Consider the following 23031-nt stretch of genomic DNA (forward strand, 5'->3'; position numbering starts at 1 on the left):
TTTATTGTATTATTATAGTTCGTTTTTAATATGTTGGCACTCTGAGATTCTTTTGAATGAAGAGTGCATTACAAATAAAATACATTATTATTATTATTATTATGTATTACCATATATAGTATGTATTTATACATTTGTGTCTAATTGACGTAATTTATTCCTGTAGTAATAGAGAGGGAATTACTCCCTTAGGAAATATACGTACTTTCAACATTTGCCTTTATGATAGCTGACACAAATTAGCTCTCATAAACTTTCATTTATATTAGTTTCACATATTATCGCCATAAAAAGCTCAGCTGCATTAAGAGTATCTTTAAGTAAAGTTTGACTTTGTCAAAAGAACAGCTGGTAACTTCAGATCCCCTAAGCTCTTAGAAATGAGATTGAGTGAAATGTTTATGAACTCATTTGGATTGAGAGGGAGATATTTGCTCAAATTGAGACTTGTTAATTTGTGCTCATTATTCTCTGATGAACACCCCGGTGGCAATGTGATTCTGCACCGAATGCAAACGCGGGAACTGAAACTGACCCGCCGGAAATGAGTCATTATTTCTGGAGACTTTCATTCTAGCGTCTCCTCTCTGTGGGAATCCTGTTTATTCCTAACAGAGATGCATGCACACACACACACGCACACGCACACGCACACGCACACGCACACGCACACGCACACGCACACGCACACACACACACACACACACAAAAACATGGTTTGAGCAGTGTTGAACATCAAAGTTAAACCACATGGACATCTTGCCTGTATCGATCAGTATGGTGGATGGAACCAACTACATGATGTTTATAGTGATCACATGAGAATGGACTGAAAACATGCGTATGTCATGGGGAGGGGTGTTCTGAATTTACAACTCAAGGTATTAGAGCAGTCTGAGTGATACAAGTACAAAATATGGAAGAAGCAGGTGCCTACCAAATGTGTAGATGTTGAGGAGAGACTGACGCCTTTACTGTTTTTTTTTTACTCTTCTCTCTCTCTTTCTCTTTCTCTCTTTCTCCTCTCTTCCTGCCTCCTCTCTTCCTGCCAGTATTGTTTTTTAGACACTGAGTTCAGTAAACATAGTTATCGATTTATTGGATATACCTCTCTCTACCACTGTTAAGGATATCTCAGTGTGGTACATAATGCATTTTGATGGAAACAAATGCCGCATCGACAAACGAGTTGGATGAAAAAATAAATATTAATTTTTGTAAATGAACAAACAGTAAAAGAAAGTGAAGAAAAAAATAAACCCAAAGGAGGATGAGAAAAGAGACACAAAGTAAACAAACACAAAGTAAACAAACACAAAGCAAAAAGTGGTCGGTCGTGTGCAGACTTTAAAAGAGCCCCGCATACCGCCGGCAGTTCTTCTCGGCTTCAGCATTAAGAAACAAAGCACACAGCGTGCAAAAGGAGAGCCTTCAAACGATCCCGCTAAAGGGATTTAAATAAAACCTGCGATACCAAACCCGGAACAAAGCCGAGTGATCAATTATCTGGCTTAAACAATAAACTGGTGACAGCCTCCCAGGGTACCCTTAAAAATGGGCAACACATGGGCAACATTTAATAAAAATAAAACCAAAAGGACAAAATTATTTAGCAGTCTATGTGCATCTAGACCCCGGTTAGTGTGACCAAACTAAAGCAATTAAAAGAAATAAACTATGAAGAAAAATCTAATATTAACAGAAAACTAGAGATGCATTTCCTCAAGAAAATGCAAAGTGTGATTGCTTAATAGCAGCAGAGGATAACTCTTACCCAGCCAATGACAGATTAAACTGCCCTAACACTACCATAGTTACCTACACTACCATACCATAGTATCCGCCAGATATGCTGGCCTAATACGCAGAGCAAACTTAATGCTGATTTCTGTGACGGCCCGATTGTCTGGGGTATACCGTCTATATGTGGGTATGGCCACTGGTGCAGTACAACACAAAACAAATCAAAATTCAATAAAAAAAAAAAAAAATTCTAAATATCCAGAAAATCCTGCTAAGCTTCTAAATAAGCAGAGGACAGTGGCCGGCAGTGTCACGGTCCATACACATGCAAATACCTAACAAGGCTTCCCCTTAACAGAACAATTGAACATACAGTACTGTATATAAAAGGTGTCCAGCACCATTTATAAAAAAGGGGGTATACACAAAAATCTAATAATACACTGATCACAAGACAGACCCTGAAACACAAATACAGTATATCTCAGTGTGCTAAACATAAACAAAGAAATAACCATGTAATAAATCATATTCCTAGGCATGTAAAAAGACACCTTATCGAAGTGGGTTGGCCCAGACCATTTCTATTCTCCCTACCGCTCTTACAGGAAATCAGCAAGCGTAATTAACTGGGACCCAAATAAATGTTCTGCGTTTCCGGCGGCGCTTCCTTGCCTCTGGACTGACCAGCTACACCAGGACACGAACCATCAACAAGTCGGTAATCCATGTACACGTATCTATATTCAATGAAACCGAGTTTGTGCAGCAACTCGGTTCACTCAAATAAATTGTAGAAAACAAGATTGGTGTCCTAGCCTCCTTCGTCAATTCCGTGCAACAGGTGTGTGCGTGTGTGCGCGCGCTGCACGCAAAACCATGTGTGTCTGTTTGCGCTAGCGGTCGCAAATACGGGTCAGGATTGTGTCGTTCATGTGCGGTCGTACTACGACCGTCACAATTTCCAACATCGGTTAGCATTATGCTATGTATGAGCAGATATGTGTACACAAACTAATGTGAGCGCCCTATCGTAATTTGTTGTTTACCAAGTTGGCTAACGTTAGTGCCAATTGAGTACTAGCTATGCAGGCTAGATGATGAGTGATTTGTTATTGCAGACATTACTTTGTCACTATGAATTTAATGCTAAACATCAGCTGGAATGTGAACTGTAAATAATCCAGTGTTGGTGGTGGTTTCTTCATAAAAAAAAAAAACAGACGAGCGTCCATGAAGTGGGTTAAAATTTTAAAATGTAAGCTGTAAACATTAATGTTAGTGCCCTATGTTGCCATTGGCCATGTTGCCCCGTTGGAGGTAGGAGCTAGTTGATATTAAGGCAAATTTTACCTTAAAATAACAGCTTCAAAATAATGTTGATGGTACAGTCATTGCACGCCTGTTACACCTGGTATTGCACTATGTAAGTTTGGTGGTGCTGAGATTTTAATTTTTTCCAGACGCCCAGTCATCAACTTCAGTCCCGTCTCAGGCTAGCCAAATAAATTAATCTCACGCCAAAAAGTTTTATCAGTTTTTGTCAAACTCACGCCAAATAAGCCTTTGCAACCTTGACAACTTAATTCAGCTAGCTTGTAATAAATTACACTGTCCAATGTATATTATGCACAACATGTGCCTTTGTCATGTCTCAAACATTTGATTAGATTACGCAAACTCCACATTCAAACGTTTAGAAAACAATGTACAGTATATAGGCTGAAAACATGAAATTTGTTTGGTTATGTAGGCGTTCATCTCCGATGTCACAATAAAGAAAACTATGCAGTATCATACTTGTGTAAAATATTACTCCACCTCGTCAGTTGACATGCTTCTTTAGCCTCTGGTGTTGTCTTTGCTGGTTCCATATCCTTCAGCTTGTCTCAAAGCATGATTTGTATTTACGACAATGGTGTGAAAGTGAACTAGACTCCGCAACTTTAGGGGGAGCTCAAAAAGCTCAAATTCTCGCATAATGGGGCTTTAAGTTACCCTGTCACTTTGAATCAACACGAGCAAAACATCAACTGAAACATAGACTGTTATAAATCCTCATTGGTGGTGGTATCTTAATTCATTTGAAAATTATGGTTAATGAGCAGCAATGTGTTTGGATGGCTTCGTCTCCCGCTCGCCACAGAATATAAACAATCTGTCAGAATAAAAAGGGAAAGGTCAGGTTTTTCCTTATTTGGAAAATAACTTTGACCAGGAATTAAACCTGTGTCTACTTGTGAAAAGGTGAAGTCCCTCCCCCTTCTCACTTTGTTCCCCTGCACCTGTGGACGGGTCCAATTGGGACTGATTGGGCTAAATTAGCCCCTGGTGCTGCCACTCTTAAAAGGCGCACTCATTGTGGTTCGAGAGACAGACTGAACAGGCTGCAAGAAGCTGAGACAAGGTCCTAGTGCGACACAGTTGGACCTTGTCTGTTTTAATAGCTTTAGTTTTGTTCAGGGTATGTTTCTTTGTTTTGGGGTTGGGATTACCCTGGTGTATGTGCTTATGATTTTGGGGTTCAAGTCCCTTGGTTTTTTGTATATATGTTTTGGGGTTTGAGTTGTAAATAAATATACAGCTGTATTTTTATGAGAAAGCCACCGTCTCCTGCGCTGTGTGTTCTCCTGACTACCTGCAACCACGATCCAGAAGCCTACATCCCACATCGTGAGATGGCCGGCTTGAGCGGTCTTTCACACTACTGCTTTGAAAGCAGCGATGCTATCCACTGCACCATCGGTGCTGTATTACCATAAAATGTAACACTTTGTGCTCTATAATCTTTGTTCCACAGCTATGGCAGCTACCATCGGTCTGCCTACTGTAGCCTACGGCTGGCAGAGCGAGTGACCACCGTTCATATCAATGGGAAGAAGAGGGATGAAAACAATAACAAAAGAATGACGATGGGCATTGCAACCATTTGTACAAGAGCTCTAAAAGGGATCAGGATGAACGTGTCAGAGTTGGAGCAATGTTGCTATTTCAAAAGCGCTAGGAGCAGAAGCGGTGCCAATAAACTAAGTGGAATGCAAATAAAGCGAATGATTTGGAAGCAAATGAATAATTATATAAATAGTGCAGCGTGGATCAAATTGTCACACACTCACTCAGTTTCTCTTTGACTGTCAGCATTAGCCCTCCCCAGAAAAAAAAGCTGCCTTCATAAAGTGCTCTTTCTAGTTGTAGAGCACAGTCCCCTGTGTGTTCTCTTTCTGTGTCGTTCAGTATCTCTTCACCCTTTATCTCCTCAGACAGGGCTGTCACAACCCCCCTGGGTGGTAGAAGAGGCTTTCCAAGAGAATATAAGTGAGATTTATATATGAGTGGAGGGCTCAGACTGGTCTGTCTGTCTGTTTCTCTCTTTGGACGAACAGACAATTAGTGATTGTACGAACACATGTCAACTATCGCCTAGTGTGTTTTTTTTGTACTATATTTCCTGTTTTTACTAATTCTCTTAGTTAGATGTTTTGTTTAACATTTTGAACTTTTGGTTTGATGATGGTAGTTTGTTCAGAACTTTTCCTTTTGGTGTAGATTATAGTTTTAATAGAACAGTTTACCTGAACTCTTTATCATAAAATTGACAAAACCATGTCCTGAGCATGTCATATGGTAGGTACCATATCCTGGCATTACTTGTCATAACTTTTAATGTCCAATGATATTTCATTGGCAATGATTACAGTGAATTACTGTCTAAAAAAAACATAAAAAATGACATTGTATGACATCTGCCATAAAATGTTAATGTGAGTTATGCAGGTCTCATGACAGAGGACTCCGTGAAGGTGTTCACTCACTCAAAATGAGTGTTCAGTCATTTTGCAGCAGGGTGCAACTGTACTGTACTTCTGTAGAGCAATGCAGTCTGGCAGTAGGTGAAGACCCTGGGGACTGGAGAGTATTGATGCAGTGGGGTCAAATGCTCAGCTGAGGTACTGTTGTCAGTGAGACCTTGGTGAATGTCCCACCACTTGTTACTCTTGCCAAAATGTCTTTACATGATTTTGAGAAATAACTACACTCACCTTAATACCGTGTTCAAAATGTAAAATTGATTATTTTAATACGGTACAAACTATTTGCCACCCCCAAATCAATTCAACACTCTGAATTCCATATCCTTCAGCTTGTCTCAAAGCATGATTTGTATTTACGACAATGGTGTGAAAGTGAACTAGACTCAGCAACTTTAGGGGGAGCTCATAAAAACATAAAAACATAAAAAAATGACATTGTATGACATCTGCCATAAAATGTTAATGCGAGTTATGCAGGTCTCATGACAGAGGACTCCGTGAAGGTGTTCAGTCATTTTGCAGCAGGGTGCAACTGGTGCGACTGTACTTCTGTACACCTTGTTTGGCATGATATCTGGGCAGACGCCACAGCCAACAATGGGACCTGGCTAAGACTGGGAAGGTGAAACAACACTGGAGACAGGATTATGCAGTGGAATGAAGAAGAAAGTTTGAGAGTGTTATACAGACCCACGTGCTAGGGGGAAGCCAGGTTCAGCATTCCAACAAAACAGAGGTGAATGAAAAGGAAAATAAGGAAAAAAGATAAATAAAACAGCAAAGATAAACAGGAAAGGACAACAGGTTGCAACATAGTGTCTCTCCCTCACTCTCTCCACCTCTTTTATGTATTATATTTTGAATAAGCACACTTGCAGTCGCCATTTTTCTGGTGTCATATGCTTCTTTTAGCTTGAGGATTGTGAACCCCTTTAGTTGGGTTTGCTTGTCTTTGTCCGTGCTCCCATCATATACGGTCATTTCAAACTGGAACAGAGCGGTCTTTTATCTGAGATGAATAAGAAATGGTTCATGCATAGAAGTGAATGCATGCAGTGGCCAGATGAACTGGCCAGAGAGTAGACGTGACCGGTTTAGAAACAGGTTCTTTATTGGTGGGAGAAAGGGGGTGGTGTTAAGAGCATGACTAAGAACGAACTTCGGCTGTGTGGTCATGTTGTGCTGAGCGGTTTTACCCAGGCGAAGTTTCCCCCCCACACAGAGCCTGCCAGTCAGGACAATAGGCTGCTAGCACTGTTGCTCTCCCCACTACTCTCTCTCTCTCTGTTCCCAAGCCACTTTCTCCCACCAGGAGAGAGCGGGGGCTGTCTGGGTGGTGTACGTTTTCTCTCAGCAGGTTAGCGTTTCTTCTCTTCCATGCTGTGTTTTCATTTCCCTCGTTCGCTCTCGCCCTCTGCTTTCTTTACAGTCGGAGTTGCTAGGCGATTTGTGAGGTATAACTATAAGGGCTGCTTCACATGGTAACCTCATGGTGGGGTACGACCCATTCATGAGTTTCTGCGTGTGTGCAAATCTTTTGTACCAAGTGTGTGTCTGTCTGTGTGTGTGTGTGTGTGTGTGTGTGTGTGTGTGTGTGTGTCATATTTGTGTATTGGTATGTGGAAATATTTTGGTGTGTGCGTTCACTTGTTTGCACAAAGTGGGTGTGTTTCTTCTAAATGGTGTGTAAGATGGATCCATGCCACGTGGAACTCAAGCTGGACAGGCAGCACGAGATGATACGCCATTTAGAGTCACTAATCACTCTTTGAGGGACCTCAGAGCGACTGAATGAGACCCCATGAGAGATGAGAGAGTTAGAGAAAGGAGAAAGGAAGGTAGGGACAGGGAGAGGAAGAGCTTGAGGGAGATAAAAGTATCTCTGCTGAGGTGTGGAATATACTAAAGCTTAAAGATGGACTGAGAGCTGAAGCATCAAGTCTTCAGTCCCTTTGTTTCTCCCCTCGCATACTTGCTCTTGTTTCAGCTACATTACCTGCCTCAGGTCATCCCAGTCCGACTCCTGCTGTGGCAGGAAGTTTGGAGACCCAGGGGAAGGAGACTATTCTTTCAGGAGTGCAGAAGTGAACACCAGTTGCTGGACTGACATCAGTTGAAGAAAGAGAATTCAGTGTTCCAACTGGTCTAATATATTATTTATTATGTCTTACAATATCGTCTAATATAAAACTGTATTTCATGAGAGGATGGTCACATTTCAGATTTTCTTTGGCTGGTAGTTACATTTTTTGTCTTAAAATTATAGCAGTAACCCCAAAATTTTAAACTTCCCCACCATGCTCTCATAAAATAATGTGAGTCAAAAAGATAATCACATTATCTGGGATTCATCAGATTGGTCTCGTTTGGACTCCAGAAGTGATCAATCTTACATATTGAGTTATTGCAAAGAGTTTAGACATTTTGTGCTTGCTGCTAAAAAGCTGTTGTCCCCTCCCTATGATCGAGGTGAGGAGTGATAAGGGATGAGAGAGGCGAGAACGACACTCTTCTATATGTATATCCTTAGTTCCCTGTGGTTGATGTTCTCCTTGATCTGCCTCTTTGACGAAATGAAAGCGTTTGCCGCATTCATCTGTATGTTTTTACCCAGTGTGATACGCAATGTGTGTCTCTCTACTCCATTTGTCTGGCTTTGAAACTTCTGTGGCGCTAGGCTGCTGCCTCCTCTCTGCTTTGGGTAAACAGACAACATGGGGTCAGCTGATATCGCGCTGTGGCTTCGCTGTCTAATTCATGAGTAAAGACTCAGCTTCTCAAGACTTCAGTAATCAGTAGCTTGTTGAGGACATGCAATGCAGTCAATTCAGTTGCAGCACCATGCTGTTTTATGTTATTTGGTCCAACACCCTTCACTCCAACTGATTTTTAGCAATGCGGTTTGATATGGAATATACATTTTCATGCAATGCTGAAGACTCAGTTTGGGCTTCTGTGGTTTTAGTTGTTTGTTTGTTTCTGTGTATGTAAACATCTGGAATCCCCCCCCCTGACAAAAAGGGAAGGAATAGGCTTATCTTGTAATCTTCAGTTAAGGGTTTCTCGGCCATGACTCCATTGATTTTAGGGAGGATTAGAGGACTGCTGCTTTAGGAACCAGAATGCAGCATTAATGCTGCAGTAACACATTCAATTGTGAAATTATTAATTATTTATTATTAATCAGTAACATACATACAGCTCTATTTATGTCGAATCTCTCCTTTCGAGTTCGATTAAGTGTCTAATCTCTCCTTTCTTTTTCCCCATGTGGCTTAACATGATTGCATATAAGTTCATAAGTATTCAGTCATTGGTTACCACTAGGTGGGTTGGTACTTAGTAATTGGTTAGTGTTTAAGGACATTTTAGTGTGTGATGCAGAGTTCAGAGAGTTGTTATTCTCAGGTTCCATATATGGGCTTCTGGATAGTCACCGGTTTTGTTCATTCACATCTGCACTCTATTCTCAAACCAGTGTTATCACTTTCATGACAAGCCGTCTTTGTTAGAGAGAGGATGCATAGCTGGGGAGCATCCAGCACCAGCCATCTCCAGTCTCAGCCAAGGGGCTCTCGAAGTATATAAACTGGCAGGTGTTCTCTTCTAATGAGATCTTTGTTTTTTAAATCTGTGAACCACTATATCTATGTGGCTTTGTTCAGCTTTCCACACAGACTATACTCTCTGACTTCAGTCTCCCTGGCCAAGGCTTTGACAAGTCGTCATCAGCTTCTCCACTCCGGCAAGAATCCGTCCAATCGTTGGCTCCTCATGTCTCCCCCTGTGTTTCTAGGCACAGTGAAACACTTAAAGTTAAAACAGTTGAAAGTTAGGTATTTGTTTAAGTGAGTGTCCTGATGGGTCTCCAGCGGGTGCTGTAATCAGCTCAGGTTTCCAAATGAGTTCCTTTTATTCTGTATTGGGTCTGGGTCTTTGTATTGTATTGTTTTTTGTATTGAAAGCTTCTCCCCCTCTTCAATAACCTAAGCCTGCAACTGCATGCTGTGACCATGGAGGATCTATTACAATAATGAAACATAAGGACAGCCTGTGCCAACCTCTTAGGCTACTTACCAAAGATGGGCTGGTAGTTGTCACTGTCATTTCACGCCCACTTCTTGCATGAGTCACTTTCTCAAAAGCACTTCTGTTCTTGTTGCTAGTTGCTAGCATGAGACTGTTTCATAAAGGGCACCCACACTGCACTCAGTGCACTCATCATTTCTCTTGTTGGTTACAAAAGTTTTGTTATAATTGTAATGCAAAATCAACTTGATGACTGTAAAAATGTAGCCAATGGTGAGGACATGCTACTAAAAATGTAACTCTTTATTATTACAAGAAGATAAAAAGTGGTTACTTTTATTTCAAAATAAATACTTAGTATCTTGTTCAAGATATTCAGTAGTGATTTCAAAATAGTATCTTGTTGTTATTGAAATTGTCTTGAAATTCCGACTTGATATCTCTTTATTTTGAGATATAATCTTGAAATAATGAGATAAAATCTCATAATAATAAGTTAAGTTTTATAATTTTTTTATATCACATACGGTTCAGGGCTTCCATAGTATTATTTTGATTGATGGAGCTGTCCAATGAGCTTATACCAGGGCTCCAATTGAGAGAGTTATTCTGGCTAATCAGGTAATTGACTTCACACACAGAGAGCTTAATCTGATTAGCTGCAACTGCTGCCGACACTGATTTGTGGGAAAAGAAAAAAAACAAAACACAAATTAACTCTGTGTTAAGCTTACTTTTTTGGATTTGATGATCTCAACCCTTGTCCTTGTGTCTCCTGTCTTCCCCAAACAGATGATGACGTTCGCCTGGGACAATTACAAGCTCTACGCCTGGGGCTCCAACGAGCTCCGGCCCATCTCCAAGCAAGGACACTCCAGCAATTTGTTTGGTGAGTGGCTGTTTCCAACACACACGCATACACACACACACACACACACACACACACACACACACAAACAGAAACACACACACTTACTCATTCACTCACACACGTGTGCACACACACACACACACACACACACACAAACACACACACACGCACGCACGCACACAAACGTATGGAAGTAAGGTGAATCACCACTTCATGACCATATTCATATTGGCATTAGCAGTAATCCCCTTTCATTTCGCCAGATCGATGTATGCCTCATATAAATCAATGTATGTCACAAATAAATGGCATTATAAGAATTACATTTGATCCTGGTGGTCCCCTCTCTCGCCCACTGCTTCAGGAGAAGGTTTTCTGTATGCTCCATGGAGCTGTACAAAAATGATTGCAGTGGTAATTCTGGGCTCAAAGGCTAAACAGTGAAAGTATGGAAACACCTTTCATTCCAGAGGGGAACGTTTGCCTTCCATGAAGCTTTGGATGTTAGCAGTGTGGTAAAAAAAACTTCCAGGCAACTTCCAAGGTGTCAGACTGCAGCTTTAATCATGTATTCATGGCACTGGGGAACGTAATAAGCAACACAAGGTTTAAGTAACAAATCCAAAGGTTTGTGGAGCAAGGCGCCCTCTTTTAACAAGCTCAACACATATCCCACTGTTTCAGTAAAATACATGTGGATACAGGCATATGACCAAACTAGTTGGCTTGTTCCTATGGCTGGTTTCTATCAAGACTAGAGGAACACTGATGACAAAACACAATACACAATACGCATCCTTCAGTCTTTCTGTTATTGTCATCTCATGATCCATCCCATGGTGTCAGTTATGTGTGTCAGCAAACCTTCCTGCTGCTGACTAGGCCATGTATGTCACATTGTGGCACATGTCTGCCTGAGGGAAGACCCGTAGTCCTGATCATATATTTCCCCTGCTACTCATGAGAAGGAATATGTGTATGCACCAAAAATGTACGTTGCATTCATAAGAACTCAGGGACAGACAGGAAGAGTATACCATATCAAACGTATCCCAGCCAAGCACCTTCATTTGTAAAACACAAAATTATCCCATAGCAGTTTGTGTACATTACTGACAGCAGTGTTTTCTTGTGATATGTGTGGTTTAATTGGATGGAAATTGACTGAATTAAACATGTACTCCTTGTTAATCCCTAACTGTCTCCTTCACCCATGTTCTCCCCTCTTATTAAACCCACCTTTTCCTGTTTCCCTGTCACTCAGACCCGTATTGCTCCTTGCTTCACCCCCCTCCAGGTCTCTTCTTTCCTCTGCCTCGATTCTATTCCTCTCTTGATCTCCCATTTCATTCACTCTGGTCTCTAACTGCGCCTGGTTGTGGATGATGTTAAAAATATGTTGAGCCTACAGGGAACAGCAGCAGCAGCAGATGATGATGATGATGATGATGATGATGATGATGATGATGATGAAGAAGAAGACAAATATCACCCAGTAAACTCACATCATATCATACCGTTTTGAAATGTGTAATAGAAATATGTGAACTACTTAAATGCAGTAGTCTACCTACATGAATACATACAAAAACAAAAGTGTACTAAACCAGATAAACATTCACTAGTAGAATCATGACGAAAACCATTGCCATGGACCGATTGAGAACTATTTGGAGTGATGCATGCATTGCTACAATGTTGTGTGTGTGTGTGTGTGTGTGTGTGTGTGTGTGTGTGTGTGTGTGTGTGTGTGTGTGTGTGTGTGTGTGTGTGTGTGTGTGTGTGTGTGTGTCTGACTGGAGGTGAGCAGATTTTTAGTGTTATATCACTATATTCCACTATTCCTCTGGGATTGCAGAATACATATGGCATCTATCTTTCATACAGTAGCAATGCCTGGTCATTCTTATTCATCCATTATGACTTTATCTTTTTACATACATATTGCATTGGTGTCTATGTGAGTATTGTGCTATGACCCCCCCAGAGTTTGGTACAATGGAGGCTAACATATGGATGGATCTGTTTCTCTAACTTTGCCGCAAGCTCAGCACATCTCTGTATAGATTATTATCCTGGCAGGTCTCTGCTGAGAACAACCTATTATAAAAGCAGGTTGTGGCAGGTATGGCTGGCTCTATCCCAGCCTAAGCGTCACTAGTCGAAGCACGAGTGACAGCAGTAGAAGGGCAAGTGTGAGTACAAGTGGAATGTAGTTTGCCCCACACCAAACTCGTAATTTGGCAAACAGGTGTATTTCACTCGCTGCATATTTCCCCATTGGTCAGTAGACATTTTACTACTCAATACAATGTGAAGAGTCTGATTGCAATACATTATCTTTCTATGGCGAAGTTCACTACTATCAGTACAGCAGAAATCACATTTGTATCGGAATCAGAATCAGTGGCCAAGTATGTTAACAAACACAAATACTTTGGTTCTGCACGTTAAAACACAATATACAAGCAATATAAAGATGATATAAAACACAAAGAACAATAGTTGTAGTGCAAACAACAATAATGTGCACCATGCATGGAAATGAAATTGTGACGTTATGAGTATTTGTAAATTGCAGTATTTGTAGATGCGAAGCAGGGTGTAATGACTATCTGAAAAAAACAAGAGTAGCTATGGCATAGTAGATTATACTAGTCAGCTGTTTATGAGGGTGATGGCATGAAGAAAGAAACTGCATCCTCTGTTTGGTAGTTTTGGTTTAGCGCCTGCCGAATGGGAGAAGTTGAAAAATGGTTGTGTCCAGGGTGTGTGGAATCTGTAATGATTTTCCCTGCCTTTTTCTGGTTCGTGGGCCTGGAGGGTGGGCCGGGGAGCACTAATGATTCTGTCTGCTCTTCTTACTGCTCCTGCACTGCAGTCTGCTCTTATCCTGTTTTGTGGCTGCTCCGAACCAGAGTGTGTTGGATGTGCACAGGGCAGATTTGATGACTGCAGTGTAGAACTGGCTCAACAGCTCCTGTGGCACACCATTCTTCCCTCAATTGTTTTTTTTTGAGGATGGACTTGATGTTAGTCTCTCACTTCAGGTCTTGAAATGATAGTGCTCAGAAACTTGAAGGTCTCCAGAGTTGACACAGGGCTGTTGGATATTGTGAGGGGGAGCTTGTTCAAACGACTTTGTGACCACAGACGTCACAGCGATAGGCCTGCAGTCATTCAGTGCTGTGATGGAGGGTTTCTTGGGGACTGGGATGATGGTGGGGTGTTTGAAGCGGGAGGGGGACCTCACACAGCTTTTAAAACGCAGTGCAATACACAGTATGTTACTAGAGAGTCAGGTGTGCCCTATGTCTTACCATAGTTGAGGTAACATCGGACTGCTGATGTCGTTGGCTCTCCTTGACCCTGAGGGGAGGTCTCTGTGTCTGTCTGTGTCCTCTTAAGTACACTGGATTCTGAAGGCGACTCGTCCACAGGGTTTCCTTTCTATCTGTAGTCTTATTTATGTATCTCTCTGTTCATTTTTCCCATCATCCATTCAACGAGGCCTGGGGCAAAAAGGATAGCGGAGAACATGGCTTCATAAAACATTAATTAATCCGCTCTCTGTCACTCTATCTACAGTATCTGACTGTCACTCCCTTTTTCTAGTCTTTCTCTCTTTCTCTCTTTCCCCTCTCTCCACCCCTCTATCCCTCTCTTCTAGTCTTTCTCTCTCTCCATCCCTCTATCCCTCTGTCTGTCTGTCTGTAATAAAACTTGCAGCCGTCTCCCTCTCCATGGCTCCTCTCTTCTCTGTGAGCTCCTCTGTGGGGATTGATGCCCCAGCTTTGATGAAGTGTCTTAATTCAGCAGAGAGGAGGCTGTAATAAACACACAATCATGTCCCCTCCTGTCACACACACTGTTAGGAACATCTTGTACCCTGAACTCTGTGTGTGTGTGTGTGTGTGTATGTGTGTGTGCGCTTCTGCAAGAGAGAGAGGTTTTGTGAGTGACTTGAGTGTAGGCTTGTGAGTGTGTGAGAGAGACAGAGAGAGAGAGACAGAGAGAGATAGAGATAGACTGTAGGCGCGTGCGCTTGTATATGTGTACGAGCGTGTGCAGGCGTGTGTGTGTGCACGCGCGTGTGCATGTATGTGTGTACGCTCGTGTGCATGTGTGTGTGGACGCGTGCGTGCATGTGTTTGTGTACGTGTGTGTGCATGTGTTTGTGTGCATGTGTTTGTGTGCATGTGTTTGTGTACGCGAGTGTGTTTGTGTATGCGCGTGTGCATGTGTGTGTGTGTGTGTGTACGCGCATGTGTGTGTGTACGCGCGCATCTCACTTCTATGCAGACTCTCTGACCGCCGAGTCTCTGCCAGACACACTGTGCTTACAATTCCAGTTCTCCACAGGAACGGAGACAGAGGAGCAGAGAGTGAGAAAGTCAGAAACAGCCTACGAGGGGTACATGCACCCTCCCTTGCAAGCATGTTCACATACTGATATGGTATCCCCCTCTCTTTTTCTTCCAGTCCCTCCCACCTATATACAGACACAAAGAGCATCCAGGAGTGACAGTTGGTAGGATGAAATAAAACTCAAGGGGAACCTGCCAGTAAAAAGGGAGGAATCCCATCTGTCTTGACTGGTCCTAGGGAAAGTGTGACAGAGGAAAAAAATTAAGAACAGAAGAAAAAGGAACGGAAGAACACAGAACAATGGCAGGAAGTAGAAGCAGAGTGGCTGAACAGGAGGAGTAGGAGAAAAGCTACTTATAGACATGTGGATAGATACTATATACATGTGGATAGATACTATATACAGTACATGAGAGTGATTCTGTGTAGTGTTGACCTTAGGGGAGGTAATTGAGGGATCTTGTGTCCCTAAATGCTAACACAAGGGATTTAACATTGCATCCACAAGCAGAGTAGAGGATTTATGGATACAGTAGCCGGCATCCATGTTTTTTTTAGTTCTTACTTAGGACAAGGACATTACACACACACACACACACACACACACACACACACACACACACACACACACACACACACACACACACAGGCATCCCTTGAGCAATTTGTAGGGTAAAATTGTGACCTAGCTGGGAGCAAGTGACAAGGCTCCCTCACGTTTAAGAAAGTGGGGATTTCTTCTTCACCTTCAAGCAAAAGAAAAGTGGAACAAGGACAAATCGAGCCCCTCTCTTTCTCATCCTGTCACACACACACACACGGACACACAAACACACACACACACACACACACACACACACACACACACACACACACACACACACACACACACACACACACACACACACACACACACACGGACACATTTTTTAACACCCTCCTTCATTGCCTCTTACTCATTTTCTTTAGAGCATCCATTTAAAAGGATAGAGGGCCTACTTTTCAATACGGTCTGCCAGATTGACTAATGATAACATCACTCCTTTGAGTTGGCTCTTAGTGCACAAGTGTCTTATGTCTATTTTTGAAAGTACACTCTTTTAGGAGCATAATAACAACATATGATGTGGGATAATCACATTCCTGTTGTAAAAGTATCAGCTTCTCTGCTGAGCCATTGATCGTTCTTCAGTCTTTGACGAAATGTCTCATTTTATATTTGGGCCACATTTGATTTAGTCCATCTGCCAGACAAGCTGAGATCTTTGTGCCAGGAATGACTGAAAAGACTTAATTAGATGCTGTTCTCAACCAACAACATCTTGTAGAAAAACTTTCCACCTCACAGTGAATGTGGACAATAGCCAGCAGATGCTGCAGGATATATACTGCTGAAAATATCAAAAGGAGGTCTGTAAAATGCTAGCTTTTTTAGGATAATGTATGTCTGTGCAAATTTTTCTTTTGTCAGTTACACTACCTGTTTGGGTGGGTGGCATCCATTATGTTTAGCCAAGGCTGGGTCTAGAGGTGGGCAATGCTGACCCAAATGTCTGCTCTGCACACCCAAACTGGTGAACTTCACGCCAGGTCAATCATGTTTATTTTGTTAGCCCTGTCAAAATGTCCTGATCAAACTTGGAAGTAATTTCCTGTGTAAATACTTGCAAGCGATATTTAATATGAACCATAGGCGTGTCTTAATGAATGAAGGAGAACATCTACTACTAGTAAAGTTACTTACAAAAACTTTAGATAAAAAACAGTAAAAACATCAACGAGAAAATTCATTAGAAGCATAATGAAATTAAAGTAATTACTGTAAAATGAGTAATAGTAATAATATATAATAATAATAATATACCAAATACAAAAACTGCAAATATATTTTAAAATGTGCAAACAAATGAAACAAAATGCTGTTTAAAAAGGCTGTTCTTATACACTTTTTGAATGTACTACTGGAACGGACAGCACTGGGTAGGTCATTCAACCACCGACGTACCACGGACGAAAAGAATCTTGACTGTGATCTCTTGCTGCTGATAGAAGACAAACACAACAGATGCTCATCGGAGGGGTGAAGTTGTCAGGAACGGGAATAGAGCTGAATCATAAATAGTCTGGTACTGATCCAGTGGCTGGTCTATAGGTGAGAGTGAGAGATTTAAATTTGATTCTAGCAGCTACAAGGAGCCAGTGAAGGGTGACTGGAAGAGTCTAGCATGCATGCAGGCTTTCTAAAAATGCATTGCTATAGTCTAGTTTGGAAATAACCTGCACAAGAAGCAGTGTACCATATTGTGCGAGATGAGGTCTGTTCTTCTGAATATTATTTGTGTGAACTGACAAGACCTCTGGACCGAAGCTATGCTCAGAGAAATTAAGTTGGTCATCGATCATAATATCCAAGTTTTGCGCAGTTTAAGTTGGATTCGAGTTGAAGATGAACCAAGTTGTATGTTAATATTTTGTGGGATAGCCAGGTTAGCTGGGAATACCAGGAGCTCAGTTTATCGAAAGACTGAGCTGAAGGTGACGATCCCTCATCCACACTGAAATATCACTTAGGCATGCAGAGGTTCAAGCCAATATTGTGGAGTCATCAGGGGGTGAAGGACAAGTACAGTTGAGTATCATTTGCATAACAGTGATAGGAGAACCCATGGGAATGGATTGTCTCACCTAAGGAAGTGGTGTAGATAGAAAATAGGAGGGGTACACCAGGGGAGAGGTGGTGACTCTTGTACCTGCCAAGACACACTGAATGAACATCCACTGAGGTACGATTCAAACCAGCTGTGTGCTTTCCCTGAAATTCCCAGTTCAGACAGCACAGAGAGGAAGATGTCATGGTTCACTGAGTGAAAGGCGTCTGACAAGTCAAATGAGAACTAATGACTGAGCAGAGACTTTTGCTACTCTCAATGCTTCAGTCACAGATAAAAGAGTAGTTTTAGTAAAATGACCACTCTTAAAACCAGACTTATTAGGGTCTAGCAAAGGAAATCAGGAACTTGCTTGAAGACAACCTTTTCAAGATTCTTTGACATAAAGGGAAGACGGAGACATGTCTATAACTCTTCACATCAGAAGGGGTTAAGTGAAACTTCCTTAAGCAAAGGAGTAACCCGTGCCCGTTTGAATGATGTATGAACGTTTCCAAAACTGAGTGAACATTGACTACATCCGCGGTAGCAGGGAAAATTGTAGGCGAGATAGGATAGACTGGAGAAGGGTGGTTGGTTTAGAAGACATGTCGTAGGACGACTACATTGAAGAATCTGAGATATTTCTTCTTTATTGAGGGAGAATGAATTCAGTGATGCTCCAATGTTGAAACAAGGTAAAGCCGTTTAGAAGGATCAGAGAATTGCACACTACCGGCGGCAACTTTTCCAGTATAGAAAGTCTCAAGTGTCATCAGCAGAGAGAGAGAGGAAACTGACCTCCGTCTGACTGGCATTGTCAACCTTTTCTTTTAGAATGGCATCCAAGGAGTAGAACTCATTGCTTGAGAGACTTCTGAGGTTATGACGAAACAAGGAGTAGGATTAAAAACGCATTGATGCGCATATTAAAATGGTTTAAACTAGAAATTCAAATCAAGAAAATCTGTTTCATCCATGTTTCCATTTGCCTTATCCAACAAAACACCCCAAATCCTGATTTAAATAAGTCTGTCTCTAGATAGTTTCCACATGAAATCTTTTAGCCTACATAATTACCGTACAGTAGCTTATGGATTGCCTGGCAGTCCCAAATCTTAAGCTGGATGGAAAGTCTTTGGGTAAACATGTGCATGCAAGACACTAAACGTGTCACAGAACTTGGAAGTGATCTGGAAGAAAGAGTGGTTGAAAGTCTTCCTTGTGTTTAGAGAGATGACTTTGTGAACATACTGTTGACTTCAAAAATACTTAAAATATGATAATGAAAATGTGAAAAATTATTCAACCCCAAATAGTGAGTATTTTTAAGCGCTCAAACCTCTATTAGAATCTTAACCTTTTCCTCATGTGCAAATAATTTTGAATAATTTTACAGAGTACAGCAAAACAGCTCTACACTGTAGTATAGTCCACTGTGTGAAAAGGTACCTACCACAAATTCCGAATTGCGAATAAAAAGTGTCATGGAGGAATGTCCCTTTCCATCTCATTTGTCTCTATTCCTTTCTGTGGGTCTGTCTGTTTCTTCCTTTCACGTCCTGTCTCTGCTCTCCTCTTTGTCTCTGTATCCTTCCTTCATTATATCAATCCACATTCACTCTCTTCTGAAACACTATTCCTCCCCACCTCTCTCTTTTTCTACCCCTACTTTCATTCTTGAAAGCAGAGTCTCAAACTCCCAGCCAAAGTGAGATTGTTATGCAGACCCTGCGATGCTGCTGTAGATTTAAAATTTCATCAGGCCTTTGAAAGTGGAGCGCAGTCTCACAGAATTGGGCATTGTCTTGGAGAGAATTTAGCAATTGGTGAGTGTGTGTGCGTGTGTGAATGTGTGTGTGTGTGTGTGTGTATTTGTGTCTGAGCTTATGTGTGTGAATGCATACGGCTCAGCCCTATGCCCCTGTGAACCAATTTACCCACGCCGGTTGCTAAGGCACGTTTCATGCGCAGCTATCTGTATCTGCGCTCACTTTAATTAACCTCGCATAATTAAGAGGGTTGGAGAAGCACGTTTACGTGACCCTTTGGCGGAGCGTGCCATCAATGCTGAAGAAGGATGATTGTTTCCTCCATGCAAAGACGAGCAGGAGCAGCAGCAGCAGCAGCTGGAAGAGGCTGCGGGGTCGTTTGTGTGGGACAGTGGAAGTCTCCCAGACGGGTGTTAGGGGTCATCCTTTCAAGCTGAAATTGGTTGGAGGAGAAGAAAATTGGCAAACTTGAGTTTTCAGTAGGGGCAGTGTGGTGAAAACACCCAATCATCGAGGCAAGATGTTCCCTTTTTCTGAAAGTAACATCCCATTTGGACTTTCGCTTTTTGTTAGATTGTTTTGCTCCAGCCTGTCAGTTGACACCCAAATGAGTCTGACAATTGAGCTATATAGCATCTACGGATAAGAGCTGAACCGTCTTATCTTTAACCGATATTGTTAGCGTAGCAAGATCTTTGTATCATTTAATGCAACCTGAGTGAACTTGTTCGACGAACGTATTGGCCAAAGTCTGTTCTAGTTGTTTCCGGTACTCTTATTGAAGTAACCTGGGACGAAAGAGTCTGAGTTGGAATAGAAGGCAGAGGTAGTGCATACGAGCAGAATCTAACTGAACCTTTACCTCAGTTTCCCCAGGACTTCCAAGCAGACGCTGACTGCTAAAATATTAACAGAGTCTTCTGAAACAGCGCTCATTGCAACTCTGCAGAAGGAGTATTGAGTCATGTATGTAATCAGTCATGTATGTTTTTGTAGGTCAAGAGGTGTCTGGAATGGCCCTAGTGGTGAGGATAAACCGTCACTATGTCAGGGCGGAGATAGCAGATGAGTTTTCCTATTTGTTTTCATCCTAATGGTTTTTTGGAGGATTACTTTGATGTAGAAGACTCAGGGAGAGGCCATCTGTAGAGAAAGATGAGGCTTGAAGAGGGTTGTAGCTTAGTGATGGAAGCTAAAAGTTGAAGCTAAAAGTACAGTCATAGCACCCTGAAAGTGTGTGTGTCTGTGTGCGTATGTGTGTGTGTGTGTGTGTGTGTGTGTGTGTGCGTTTGTGTGAGTGCGTCTTGAGTTTTAGCTGTTACAGTATCATATCGTGGTGGTTCTTGCATTTTTCCCGTACGTCCGTGTGTCTGATCCATCATGATCTTTCGTTAGAAGGATCTGGAAGGTTCACTTCACAACTCTCTGACAGACAGACAGATGCGTTTTGAGGCCATGGCTTCCCCTCTCTCCACCTCCCCTTTCCTCCCTGAATAATTTTTCTGGGCTTTGGAAAGTCTCTTACAATCCCCCTTACCCTCAGGCAGGTACATCAGTGCACCCTCAGGCCCAAACACAGACTGATAGTATCTTGTGCAGACATCACTCGGGGGAACCTGAATTCTTGCTGAGTTTTTCCGTTCTGGACATGAGATGGAAAAGCGATAAGTCAGTTCAGGGAGGAGTCAGCTGGGACTGTGTTTTCTCATATCCTCCTCCCCGCTTGTGTTCAGGCACCCAGGGAGAAGCCAGAGGCCTCTCCTGCCATGGCGTAGCTGCAGTATTGATGAGGGTGGCCTGGTCCTGTCAGAAAGCCCCAGTAATAGCATCGTATTTTGCTTTTCCTTTTTGGCATCAGTTAAGGGAGCTTTTACTTTTTTCCACATTAATTGCGGTCTCAGTGCAGGTCAATATGTTTTTCCAAATTAAACTTTTTTTAATGGAGATCTGCGCCAATATTCGTCGGTTGAAAATAAACACAGTGCCTAGCGCCAGGGTGCTTGTGAGATTGCCAGCACTGCCTCTCTGTCAATATCTCTGTGAAGGTTACCTTGCATATTGACACCACTCCTCAATCTAGAAACTTCTTTTTGCTGACTGCGCCAAGCCTCGCAGGCTGAAATATCCTGCCATCTGTCTCACTGGCATTGGCTGGCCTGATGAGATGAGATGACATGAGCCTTCAAATCCAGCTAGTCACTGCAGGCGATGACCTTGGCGAGTGACAGAACCCCTCTCACCTGAGGTACTGCCCTGGATCATCTCCTCTGACTGAAGGGTCAGTCTCTCTCTTGCTCTCTCAATTTCAGCTTCACTTCAGAGTTGTATTGACAAGCTCTTATGTTGTCAAAGCATGCATGGACATACATTACATTTACATTTAGTCATTTAGCAGACGCTTTTATCCAAAGCGACTTACAAGGATGTATACACATTTTACATTTACACTGATGGCAGTGTAGTAACCTGGGACGAGGTCTACCTCCTGTACCACTGTCGCCCCCAATATGTACATACAGTACATATAGATTCATAAACCGCAATAATAACCATCATATTAAAACATTCAGATCATCATAATATCTCTCTCTCTCTCTCTCTGTCTGTCTCTCTCTCTCTTTCTCTCTCTCAACTATTTGTGGCCATACTCGGAGAATGTATTAATCAATAGTTAATGCTGGCAACAAGGACACGGTGGCTTTATCGACTCGTCAGCTTTGCTCTCGGCTCTGTTTTAGTTCGATAACACCTGCAGGACAGGCTCTTGGCTTCCCTCAACACAGAGACAATAAAAGAACACATAAAAGAATGATTCACACTCGCTGTTTTTGCACTCAATAGAGATTCCTACATTGGCCTTTGTTCTCTATAACTTTTTAAAACTCTTTTTGTTGGCTGTGTGTATGTTGCCTTACATGATTGAATTAGACGGAAATAGAGAACATTTGATAATCAAGGACTACGCCTTTAACTATATTTCAGATTTTATGCATTTCATATGTATTTTCTCATGTCTGCCTAATGTTATGACATTGGAGCATAAACACATCGATGTAGACACGATCCACTTTTCGGTGGTTGTGCTTCATATAACTCTTATCAGTGGATGCACACGTTACCTGTTTGATGCTGTTATTGATTTGTCACCATCGGCTCACAGCCTCCCCTTGAGTGATTTCTATATTGCTGTGTCTGCTGCTGTCGCTCCCTGCGGGCCGAGGAGAATGGATCGAGCCGTCAGTGCGGCTCCAGCAGAGACGGGGGGATCCATCATTGAGGCGCGGGGGGATTTGAGGACACACTTGGCTGGCTCTTTTCCTCTGAATCAGTGCTCCCTGTCACCCCCTTGCTTTCATTAGGGGCTGAGAGCTCCATCAGTGGGGTGATTTATGGCCGTGATTTGGTCCCTCATCAGGGCTCTCTGGTCAACACCTCCCCATCCATATTAAGATGGGGCGTGTACGTGCCCTGACTAGGCTTGGGCTGACACAGAGAGCTTGGTATTTGGTTCAGTGTCATGTTCAAGGTGAGAGAAATTTGCCGTTGATTAACGTAACTGGTCAATGCTCGCACGCGTTTTGCCTCCAATTTAATCATCATGTTTCTTCATTACATTACTCTCTGTTTGAAAAAACAGAACATGCACAGCATAAGTCAACGAGCGTATGAGTTATGTTGAGAATAAATGTGTCAAATAAGTCTTAAATTATATAGCCCTGTTTCAAAGGTCAGGTTTAAGTGAACCTGAGCTGCTTATGGGCAGTTATCTCTTCAATAACGGCAGCGTC

At 42.1% G+C, this 23031-nt stretch overlaps 1 protein-coding gene across 1 annotated transcript in view; it reads left to right on the forward strand.

The window, feature by feature from the left end:
- Positions 1-23031, forward strand: part of LOC105901295 (mannosyl-oligosaccharide 1,2-alpha-mannosidase IA-like) — a 125623-nt gene that overhangs the window by 15291 nt on the left and 87301 nt on the right. The window contains exon 2 of the mRNA XM_031581597.2: positions 10377-10473. Within this exon, the coding sequence (XP_031437457.1) occupies positions 10377-10473 (97 nt within the window). The remainder of the gene's footprint in view (positions 1-10376; positions 10474-23031) is intronic.

This window comes from Clupea harengus, chromosome 15 (genome assembly GCF_900700415.2).
Source record: "Clupea harengus chromosome 15, Ch_v2.0.2, whole genome shotgun sequence".
Classification (NCBI taxonomy): domain Eukaryota; kingdom Metazoa; phylum Chordata; class Actinopteri; order Clupeiformes; family Clupeidae; genus Clupea; species Clupea harengus.